A 12,367-nucleotide genomic window follows, 5' to 3' on the forward strand; every position below is an offset into this window, starting at 1 on the left:
CCCTAATACTAAAAAATACCTAACTTAAATCAATATCTTAAATAATAACTTGAATATATGCAATTGTTAATACATGAAAAATTGTGAATAAAAATATTTTAACAATTACTAAATAGCTTTTGTAAATAAATGTAGGTTTTATTACAATAAGATAAAACAGGAAAAAATAAAAATCAACCCAATAAAAATAAAACTGCTTTAAAAGAATGTAGTCTCTTACCTAAACTAAATTGATATCAACAAGTAAAATTATTATTTAGATTACTTATCCTCAGTTTATAATCATACAATTATAAATACAGAAAAAAAGCATTGAAAAAAGTTTTAACTGTTAAAAATATTTAAAAGTTTAAGCTTAAAACATAAAACAAGCTTAAAACTTCATTTTTTATTTGCTAACAGAAAAAAGTCTTAAATTGACATAAAACATCAGAAAATGCCTAGAATTTTTTATAGACAAAAAGAAAATCAAGCAATTAAAATAATAGTTTTAGGTATATATTTATACCACATTCTGCCGTAGAATTGCCTAATACAATTAATCTCAACTTCAGCTAGTTTTTTTTGTATTTGGTGTAGTTTTATTTTTGAGTTTTTTAAACATAAAACGTTTATTAAAATCGTTATTTTCAGGTTACAAATTTTTGTAACCAAACAAAAATTATAACCACAACTTGCAACAGAATTTTATCGATTTTGTATTTTTTTGTTTCAAATATTTTATTTATTTTCTGTCTTCAGCTTCGTCGAGTGTAGGGGTGGCTTCTCTGTTATTTCTCGACTCTCTACTGCTACCGTGTGAGCGACCCTCTATATTCTCCTTACTCTTCTCACCTATTCAATAAAACTTAATTATTTTTTAAACAGTTTATTGGATAGTTACCATTTAAAGTTATGTTAAATCTGTAAAGACTACTGAGATATCAAAGTCGGCAAGACAATATTTTTGTCCAGTTTAAGTTTTCATTCTTTATATAAAATCAATTTAACGATGGTTTAAAATTAGATGTATGAAAAAGTTTATTCAATATTTCATGCTCAAAATTGTGGTTCACTGAATTAAACTAAAAATAAAGCCCTATGCTAAACCCAGGCTTCAAAATGAAAAAATTGGTCCAACAACAATAAAACGCTTAAGTTTCAAATGTTAACCCGATATTTTTGCGAAATAACGGGTAATATAAACAAACCAGCTTGTTAAATAAAGTTGTATAAACATCAATAATATGTGAATATAAAACAACTATGACAAGCCATCTCTAAAACCTTTAGATGATCTAATCCTGTCATGTTATTTAATTGATAATAATATGAAATGAATAAACTCGTAATTTGGCAATTATGACGTAAAATACCATCTCTTGAGTCTCTTGACGATCTAACCCTACTGCTTCTAGTATATACTAATATAAAACAGATAAACTGTAAAATACACATTATGACGTAACATACCATCTCTTGAGTCTCTGGATGATCTAACCCTGCTCCTTCTGCTACTTGAAGTCTTCTTTTCCTCGTCTTTCGAAGAGAGCTTCCTCTTCTTCGATGATCTTTGCGCGTCTTCGTCTTGCAGGATCTTGGACGAAGCTCTCTTCTTGCGAAGCATCTCTTCTTCTAATCTGTTAAAAAAAGTTATGTCATTTATTTTATTTACTTGTATTCTCTTAAATCTGTCAAGGAAATAACTTTGTTATTTATACTGATTATATAAAGTTGAACCAAAAAACTGATTATTCTTATTTTATATAAAAACAAAAAGTTAAATGAGACTTTTGATAATTTAGGAATGTGTAGTTAATAATAAAAATTAGAAAAAAAGGAGATTTTCGAGATAAATTGTTATATAAAACATTAAACAAAACTGATATAAAATAGAAAAAATTGTTGCAAACCTGATTCTTTTCTCTTCCATTTCTTTTAACAATTCTTCAGGACTTTTCATTATGATGTTGATCACATCACGTGCCAGTAAATGTTGCTGTGACGTCATAATTAAATAAAATTTCCAGATAATTAATAAAATAAAATGTAGTATCAAATCATTATATGTTTTGATTATAAGTAAACTAAACATGTGTTCCGATATATATTTGTAAAAAAGAAGATAGTTTTAAAATCAATATGGTTAGGAAACAAAAAATTTAAATATTTTTTATACTTATGTTTTTTTTTAATTCTAGTTACAAAAACTTTAAATTAATCAAGTTAAGAACCTCAGAACAAGATAAGTAGAAAACAATAGAAAGTTTTTACTGTTGTTTTTAACATTCCTTAGAATAAAAAACAGTATTTTTCTACAAAACTAACTTCAGAATACGGTAATTTAGAAACATATTCTTTCAACAAATTTCTCATGTCTGGAACTGCAGCAAATATTTGCTGTAAAGCAATTGATGGCAATTTTGTCATTATCGGAAATGATTGGGGTCTCAGTCTCTGTTGAAAATAATAAATTTGGTATAATATTTAAAGAAATTTCATCATTATTGTAATTGTTTTGTGTAACAAATTCAAAAAATAAAAACAAGCCAATACAAGTAGAATTTTGCCATTAAAGCTTTTTGCAAATTTGAATAATTCAAAATTATTAACAATTAAAAGACTAAACAACATCATTTAACTTTTTTAACTGTTAGATAATTATTCAACTAACAAAGGCCAACCTCCTTAAATTAGCACAGGAATTCTTGATATTCAATACTAAATCATAAACATTTTTATCTTCATATCTACCACTAATTTTATTTATGACGTTACAAACCTGACAGCATTTGATGAATCCCTGCCAGATGTGTCTGTGATGAGGGAAATCTGAAGTCCACACTTTTCTGGAAGATAATTTGTGGAGAACTCCGACCATGAACCCCCTCACACGTGGGTAGTATATGTGCGTCTATAGAAACAGCATAAAACATTAATTAAAAGCAGGGATGTATATATGTGCGTATGATTAACTAAAATACTTTATCTGTAATTCATTCAAACAAAATATCTAAAGTATGGTCATGACTTTAAACCCATTCTGAACTTAGTTTGTTAACTTCAAAAACTTGTAAACGTTATTACTAATTTTTAAAGCTAAAAATGTTTTTATACCAGCAAGTTTAAATGTTGTATAGATGCATTCTTGAAGAAATGTTTTAATAAATAAACTTTTCACATAATTACATTCATTACATGTAATCGAGCTACTTACGGCTGAAATAAAACACAGTTTAGTAACAACTAAATATAATGCAATTCATATTATTATGACGTCAAAATGATAGACTTAATCAGGGCATACAGTTTTACATACATAATTTACACATACTGTAGATAAAACATTCTTCAAACCTGCAATAATGTTCTCATCATTAGTGGAGGAACTTTTTTCTGTTCCAACATCATATTGATTATTTTCTGCATAACTTCTGGGGTATATACTTGCCTATGTCTTGTACATATTTCAATCGCTGAAAATAGTAAAAAATTTAATACGTATATATATTTATTTTGTCTTAATTTATCATACAAATAATTTTCTGCATAACTTCGGGAGTATAAACTTGCCTATGTCTTGTACAAATCTCAATTGCTGAAAACAATACAAACTTTTAAAACATATTTTTATTTTGTTTAAATTTATGATATCAATTATTTTCTGCATAACTTCTGAAGTATTTCTTGTAAATATACCAATTGCTGAAAACGATATAAACAATTACAGTAGACTACCGCTTAAGTACGCACTTTTTTGGTACGCACCTCGCCTTAAGTACGCACTTACCTAGAAAGACAAAAAAAATTCTAAATTTTCTTAGACTTAGATATTTTCTAAAGACTTATTCCATAGAGTCATTTTCTGACGCTTTCAATCACTTTTTCTATATTTTTCTAAAATTTCTAAATTTTTCTTATTCAAAAAATTTCAGAATATCTGCAAAAGAAAGGCTAATTTTAATGTGACATGATACAAAACTAGTTAACCACTAAAACTAATTACAATTTTTATAAAGTCAAAATAAACATATAAAAAGAAGCAACAACAGCAACAAAAAACTAAAGTTAAAAAATTAATCTTATCATTGTGCACTTATACTATAAATGTTTCTACTGATATTAACTTTCTTACAAAAACAGTCCTGAAATTTTCTTTCAAAAAAAAAATCAAACACTTTTTAGGTAATGGAAAATTATAATAACTGTATTAACTAAACTTAGCTTGACTAGCATATGTAGAAAGTTTTTCTAGAAAAAATAAATCATTCTAAAATCTATTAAAAAATTTTGCAGATTAGAATTATGTATCAAATATGATTTAATTTAAAAAGACTTTGTCTCGTTACAGATATGTTAAAGGGGGTAATAGGGATTATTAAAGTATATTAGTACAACAATCAAAACAACAGTTATATTTTATTTACATAAACTAAACAACACAAAGATACAATTACATCACTCTATACGAGAACTAAAGTTAAACACACAAGAAAATATTAGTTCTTAAATCTAACGTGCTTAAAATGCATTTTAACTTAAAGCACACTTGCCGAATGCTCTGCCGAAACTGCTACTGCTAGTGCAAGTAAAATTCCGTTTTATAAGCACTGAAACAAATGTAACTCCTAACAATAAAAAATGTTTTTGTTTTCAATACTGGAAGTACGTCACGATGTCTGCGTAAAACAGTTTACAACATCCGCTTTTAAATAAATTTGGAAAAGCTTGTTTTGAGAATAATGAAAAATATTTTATTGTTACAAAAAATTCCATATTTATTCACAAGCTTTAAAATACTAAAATGAAATGTTAGTTTCATTACAACTTGTTTATTTGCCTCAATTGTTTGGTGGCTAGTTGTAAGAAAGAAAACAAACAACTAAATTTCATATTATACTATGTCGTCAAAAAGTACGCACTACCCGTGCTAAGTACGCACTTTATGGTCGGGTTCAATTTGCGTACTTAAGCAGTAGTCTACTGTATATTATAATTATATTTTATCATATTAATTATTTACTGCAAAACTTTTGGTGAATAAACATGTCTATGTCTTGTACATATTTAAGTTGATGAAAATGATACATTTGAAAATAATTATGTTATTATGTTATTTCACCTATTTTAAGTTTATCCAGCAAATTTTTTCTGGACTTTTTTAGAGCTTATCATATCAATAGTAAAAAATACTCAAAAATTTTTATTTTTTGCGTTGTAAGACAACTGTTATCATTTAATTTATTCGTAGTTATAAATTTCTATAATTTTTTTGTTAGATGTTCTTTACCTTTCATAACTTGTGAATAGTTATCTTTGCTCATAGGAATATTATAAAGAATAATAATTAAATAAATCTAATATAACATAATTTACCTTTCATAACTTGTGAATGATTATCTTTGCTCATAGGTATATTGTGAAGGAATAGTAATAATTGTTGAGGAGTCAACATAACTTGTTCTCCGTCTATGAACTTTTTACGAGTCTTCAATATTCTGTGATAATTTTTTTAGAATTATTTAGAAAATTATTAACAAGTTTTAAAATCCTTTTTTCTAACAAACACAGTTTAGCCGAAACAAAATATTTTTTTTTAATAAACATATACTAAACAGTAACATTGTTTATAAAAAACACTTAATTCTCTAGTGTTCTAGTGTAAAGAGTTTAGAGCTTCAGAAATCTTACAGAAAATAAATACAAATTTCATACCTAGTAATAGCTCCTTCAACCACAGTTTTGTTTTGTTTGATTAATTTTGGTAAGATTTGTTCTACTTCGACTCTAGTTAGTCCTGTAAATAGAATTAATTCTGCAACAAGTGTTAGAACAGATTGTACTTTAATTTTTAACATTGCTTAATATACTATATACGTACTTTATAACTCTTCATATAATAACAAAATAAGAACTTGATATTTCATAAAAATAATATTTTTACAGGCTTTTTTACATTAAAGTATTCGTAGCTTCATTAGTTATGTACTATATCAATGGGTTTATACTTTTTTACCTGCAAATGTATGTATAAAAATATTGTATCAGTATGATACTCACAGCATTACAGTGTAATAAAGAAATTAAAAGCTTAGTGTTAAAAAATTGTGTACTTTTTAAATAAATAACAAAGATATTTCTGTCAAAATATTATATTTTATGAATACTTTAACATTCAAAAATAGAAATTAGGAGTATAGTATTTGTGTTTAATTCTAATTAACCTGTCAGTAAGTGTCATTATAATATTGTTTACCTGTCAATATAGGAATTAGGAATCTGGTATCAGTGTGTTCTCCTTTAGCGTTCAATCTCTTCACTTTTTCAGTCAATTGCACCGTAGCTTGCTCTGTTTGTATGTTATCACTATTTAAACTTAAAATATAAATAAAATTATTAAACTTCTTATTTTGTAGTGTAGCTTGCTTAGTTTAAATATTATCACTATTTAAACTTAAAATATAAAATAAAAATATTAAACTTCTTATTTTGTAGTGTAGGTTGCTCTGTTTGAACATTATCACTATTTAAATCTAAAATATAAAATAAAAATATTTAACTTTTTATTTTGTAGTGTAGCTTGCTCTGTAGAGACAATAATAAATAGAAGAAAAATATAACTTATAGAGTTATTTAAACAAGTTTTTGCAAGATTACTTCGGATAACCTATAGAAGAGTTTCTACTTTACAAAACAACTTTTACCTAATGCAAACTGTTTTAGTATTTTTACTGGAATGTTTTAAAATCTAAAGAATATCTTTCTAAATTGATACAAAAACTTTTTAGTAAAAAAAGGTATTTATTACAACAATATATAATTTTAACTAACCTTTCTCACTTAATATAAACAGTATTTTAGTGATGAAGTTCTTATAAAAATATTTATTATTTTTCCTTTTTTAGTTTTGAACAACATTTTAAAGATATAAGTATTATTAAGATATTATTAACTATATTTTTACTAACCTTTCTCAGTCAGTATAAACAGTATTTTAGTGATGAAGGTTTCGGCTCCCTTGGGACAATTCTCAATGAGATCCAGCAGGTGATAACAGTTCATGCCAAGTTGTTTGACTTCATCTCCATCCAAATATCCGAGCATCAATCTTCTTATTTCATCTACTTTCGTTTCCACGTACGTCTCCGCTAATCTGTTGTTTATAATATATATGTATACATATTATATATTAAAATGTAAAATATTAAAAGCCCTTCAAGTGGGCTCAGTAGAAGGTGTTGAAGTTTGAACAATAACCTTATTTTATATTATAGATATATATTGATAGTAATTCAGTTTTTAATCAGTTACAATACGTCTCAGCTAATCATGAGTGTACCTTGTACTATTTTGTTACACCGTATTCTGTACAATAGTTTCAACTATTACTATTAATATGAATAAACCTCATGTTATTGTTTTAAATAAATAATTTATCCAGAATTACTAAAACAAACGTTTTGATGAGAATTTTGCTAGTTGGTAGCAAATTGAGACACAAACACATGCATTGTTCTACAAGGTTCTTGTTCCATGGAACTTTTTGTTCTGTAAAAATACTTAAATTATTTTGTTTAACATACTTATTTTATAACACATGCATTGCTATACAAGTTTTTTTTTCCATGGCACTTTTCGTTTTTTTAAACAGTTAAGTTAGTTTATTTTCATTTCATAATATACATTGTTCTACTAAGTTCTTATGTTGCTACTTTGCAATTGTTATTCACCAATTAGCTATCATATAAAGGAGAAATAGTTTCTAATGAATATAATGTCAATACCTTAGCTCTGTATTGAAATTTTTTTACATCCAACAATTGCGTAGGTGGATCAAAAATTATAAAAAGAAAAATAAACATATAAAAAATTTATAAAACCTTCGGCTCTCTGTTGCAACTGTGATTCGTCCAGCAATTGCGTCGGTGGATCTTCTTCCAACAACCAGGATAATTGTTCCGACACGAAAGAAGCGACTTTCTCCCTGAGTCCTCGCTCCTTATTTGATTTGTACATCTCCATCAGTGATACTACAGCTTCCTCTCTGATCTGGAATAATATTTATTTTTATTTAATTTATATTTATAGATGATTTGTACATCTCCATCAGTGACACTACTGCTTCTTCGCGGATCTGGAATATTTTTGTGTTAAAAAAATAACTAAATCAAACTTATTAAATTTAAAGTAGTAATTTTATGATTATCTTTTTATTATTTATAATTTATTTTGTACACCTCCATCAAGGCCTGATTCTTCCTAGGTCTTATACAATTATGTCTATTTAATTTTATATATTTTATTATAACTTATTCTCCTACATTTTTGTACATTTGCTTGGTAAACTGCTGCTTATTTTCACACTCAAGTTATTAATTCTATAAACATTTTTAAAGTTATCAAGTTAACAAGTTTTAAAGTTACAAAAATCCATACTAAAAATAAAAGTTGAATAAGAAATGATAGCTATTTAAAGGTCTTCATATAAACAACAGACAAGCAATATATTTAATTTATTTTCACCATAGTAACAGAGTTAGCTGAAAGATCAACAAACAAATTCAGCAATTGATTGTTCATAAAACAATAATAAAATAATAATTAATATTTTTTCACCTTGGTAACTGGGTTAGCTGCGAGATCAACTATCAAATTCAACAATTGACTCCTTATATATATACTAATAAAAAATGCTTAACTTTTAATTAACCTTAGTAACAGAGTTAGCTGCGAGGTCTACAATCGAATTCAGCAATTGATTGTTCATAAAACAATAATAAAATAATAATTAATATTTTTTTACCTTAGTAACTGGGTTAGCAGCAAGGTCAACTATCAAATTCAACAATTGACTCCGCATGGGCGGTCGTTGCCTCAACAATTGTTTGAGGAGCGACAACCCTGCAGTGGAGTGGCTCTCGTCATTGCAGTATCGCCTCAATATTTCCATTGAACGGTCGGTTAGCAAGGGGGCACTCTTGAATATCTTCGCGAATATTCTGTGAAGAATAAGTTAATTTTTAGCTTAATCAGCATGTTAACTTCAGCTAATAAATATCTTAAAAATTAAAACAGGAAAAGTTATTCTATATGATTTTAACTATTGTATTTACCTTTTAATAATATATTAAAATAATTCAAACACTAAAAAAAACAAGAAATCTGTAAAACTTAAGATACATAAACTTTAGGTTGTTTCACTTTTGCACGAGTATCTAATAAATGGTTGTTTTTAAACAGTTTGTTACAAATAGTTATAATTAAGATAGAGTAAGGATCATATACATGCAAGATTACATTAAATAAGTTTTCTTATTATTCATTATTCAAAACAAACCCTTCTTTAGAGTCGTGTTCTTCAAGTACACCGGTCAACAAGGTTTCAAGAATGGAATCATAATTGAGTTTGGCTTCGGAACTTTTGTCTTCCAAGAAAATATTGTACTGTTCGAACAACCATTGCTGCGCTAGTTTGCTACGAGTTTTAATGTCTTCCATAATGTAGTCTTTGAATACTGCGAAAAAAAAACAACATATTATTGTAAAAAACTAGATTTATTTCTAATATTTGTTATAATCTAGTTTGCTACATGTTTTGATATCATCCATAATGTAATCTTGAATACTGTTTAAAATTGTATATTAAAACTTAGTTTCATTGTTATTATTCGCAAAAATTTAATTTTTCGAGTTGTTTTATGTTTTCCAGTATATATACTTCATATTTCATGAGTGCTGAGAAAAAATACTAAGAAGTTCATAATTATAAGCAATTTCGTAAAAATTACAAATGTACTCTTAAGTGATTAAATTAGTTTTTTTTTCAAGTATTAAATTTCTTACTTAGTACTAGTTCTATACTAATAAAAAAAAATATTTTATTAAAAAGTTAAAACAAATTAAAAACATTATTAACTTAGTTATCATTTCCAAATATACAAACAACCAACCATTATGCATATCACCACCGAATCGTGCCACCAATTTACAAGCCAATCCTTCCCACTGAGTATTAATACCTGAAAATTAATAATACATATTATATAAATAATATCAATATACAATGAGTTTTATTACCTGAATATAAATAATATATAACATATAAATAACAACAATATACAATAAGTATTTATATCTAAATATGAATAGTACATAAAATATAAATAATAAAAATATACAATATATATTAATACCTGAATATAAATAATACATAATATATAAATAATAACAATATACAATTAGTATTAATACCTGAACATAAATAATACATAATATATAAATAATAACAATAATAAACAATGAGTATTATTACTTGAATATAAATAATACATAATATATAAATAATAACAATAATAAACAATGAGTATTATTACTTGAATATAAATAATACATAATATATAAATAATAACAATAATAAACAATGAGTATTATTACTTGAATATAAATAATACATAATATATAAATAATAACAATAATAAACAATGAGTATTATTACTTGAATATAAATAATACATAATATATAAATAATAACAATAATAAACAATGAGTATTATTACTTGAATATAAATAATACATAATATATAAATAATAACAATAATAAACAATGAGTATTATTACTTGAATATAAATAATACATAATATATAAATAATAACAATATACAATGAGTGATAATACCTGAATATAAATAATACATAATAAATAAATAATAACAATATACAATAACTACCTGAAAATAAGTAATATACAAAATATAAATAATAATAATATAAAATAAATATTATTACCGCTTCTATTGCAGTTAGACTCAGCTTTCAGTATTCTTCCGACGAGCATCATAATCATGTTGTGATACTGTGAAGACTTCATCTTTGTCACTTTGTTTAGGAGAACACCCTAAAATGAAAATAGTTTTAATAATATTGGATTTCATCTTTGTTACTTTGCTTAGGTGAAAAACCTATTATGAAAAATACATTTAGTTTTAACTAAATACACTTGACTTCTGCTTTTCAGGTAAAAACCCTAAAATGAAACATTATTTGTTTGTGAGCAAATTCTGAAACTTAAACCTGTTTTCAATAAATAAGATTGCATTTTTAATAACTTAGTTTTAGATAGATGGCTCATTTAGCTCATTTTTTCAACGGCCTGAAACTGTTAAATAGTTGAAAAATGTTTAAGTTGAACTATAATGTTTGTTTATTTTTCATTGGTTTTATCTTTTTGATAATGAGTAGTAAAATTCTTATAAATGTAAAAAGATAATAACCTAACATTTTAAAACAAAGTCAAATCATTTACTAATATATCTATCCATAAGTTTGGCTTACTAAATGAAAGGGTGATCATTAAGTCTAAGCAAAATATATATAAATGCACCTATTTTTATCCAGTATATTTATTTACATTACATAACATAATAATATTAACTATTCAACGGTTTTAAAGTTTCTTAATTTTACATAAGGCTACTTCAAATTAGGTGTTCAAGTAACTGTAGTACTCTTATCAGCAACCATAACTTTAAACAATTACACGCAAACTTATTCTGTTTATATATATAATGCAGTAAAAACTTTTTATACTTTCTAGTGTTACGTCACATATTAGTTCAAACGCACAGTTTAAAAAATAAACATTGTTGGGACAATGGTTTTTATTTGTTTAAATATAGTTACTTCTAATTCAGTAATTCAAACAGTCAGATTGTACATTTAGCGATACCATCTATATTTCAAACTTAATGTTTATATTTACAATGTAGTAGCAAATCTTTACTTTTTATATTGTTACATCACAAAACAGTTCAAACGCGCAATATTAAAAACAATTCGAAATTACATTTACAATTGCATTACATTTAATTACCTTTTACCAGATTTTAACTTAAAAAGTTTCAAAAAATGACAACAACTATACAACTGAATAAAACTGCACAAAACTAACTTTTTCGCAAAACAAATGCATAATTTTTCAAAACTTTAATTTTAGATTAAGAGTTTTTATAAAGTACGTAACTAATAGATGCACTGCCCAAATATTACTAATATAAAAAATATATTCGAATTTACCCACACTTTTAGTTGTTTGGCTTTAACAAGTAAAAACTAATTGTTTATTAAGCACTACAATTTACTGATCAGTTGTTTTCTATTCGCTTATATAAAATCACTTCAAGACAGAAGTTCAAATAACTGCTTTCAGTATAAGGCTTTAATCATAATCAACAGTAGAAGTTTATTATTTTATATATAAATTGTAGTAGCGACTTTTTACAATTTTTATCATTGCGTCACAAATTATCTCCAACTGCAGTTTAAAAATAAAAACACTATCGAAACATTTAACAAGATTTATGCTCATTTATGAAAAAAAAAATTAAATAAC

At 25.4% G+C, this 12,367-nt stretch overlaps 1 protein-coding gene across 1 annotated transcript in view; it reads right to left on the reverse strand.

Annotated features, from left to right (window-relative positions):
• Window positions 1-276: 276 nt before the first annotated feature.
• Window positions 277-12,367, reverse strand: part of LOC145843997 (symplekin-like) — a 37,606-nt gene continuing 25,515 nt past the window's right edge. The window contains exons 15-30 of the mRNA XM_082951299.1: window positions 10,765-10,873; window positions 9,930-9,998; window positions 9,317-9,494; window positions 8,783-8,978; window positions 7,860-8,028; window positions 7,437-7,527; window positions 6,948-7,132; window positions 6,236-6,328; window positions 5,695-5,776; window positions 5,356-5,477; window positions 3,337-3,455; window positions 2,762-2,893; window positions 2,308-2,436; window positions 1,893-1,978; window positions 1,453-1,619; window positions 277-834 (exon numbers count right to left, since the gene is read on the reverse strand). Of these exons, the coding sequence (XP_082807425.1) occupies window positions 725-834; window positions 1,453-1,619; window positions 1,893-1,978; window positions 2,308-2,436; window positions 2,762-2,893; window positions 3,337-3,455; window positions 5,356-5,477; window positions 5,695-5,776; window positions 6,236-6,328; window positions 6,948-7,132; window positions 7,437-7,527; window positions 7,860-8,028; window positions 8,783-8,978; window positions 9,317-9,494; window positions 9,930-9,998; window positions 10,765-10,873 (2,037 nt within the window). The 3' untranslated portion in view covers window positions 277-724. The remainder of the gene's footprint in view (window positions 835-1,452; window positions 1,620-1,892; window positions 1,979-2,307; window positions 2,437-2,761; window positions 2,894-3,336; window positions 3,456-5,355; window positions 5,478-5,694; window positions 5,777-6,235; window positions 6,329-6,947; window positions 7,133-7,436; window positions 7,528-7,859; window positions 8,029-8,782; window positions 8,979-9,316; window positions 9,495-9,929; window positions 9,999-10,764; window positions 10,874-12,367) is intronic.

Source organism: Thalia democratica, chromosome 9, assembly GCF_965202585.1.
Source record: "Thalia democratica chromosome 9, ktThaDemo2.hap1.1, whole genome shotgun sequence".
Taxonomy (NCBI): domain Eukaryota; kingdom Metazoa; phylum Chordata; class Thaliacea; order Salpida; family Salpidae; genus Thalia; species Thalia democratica.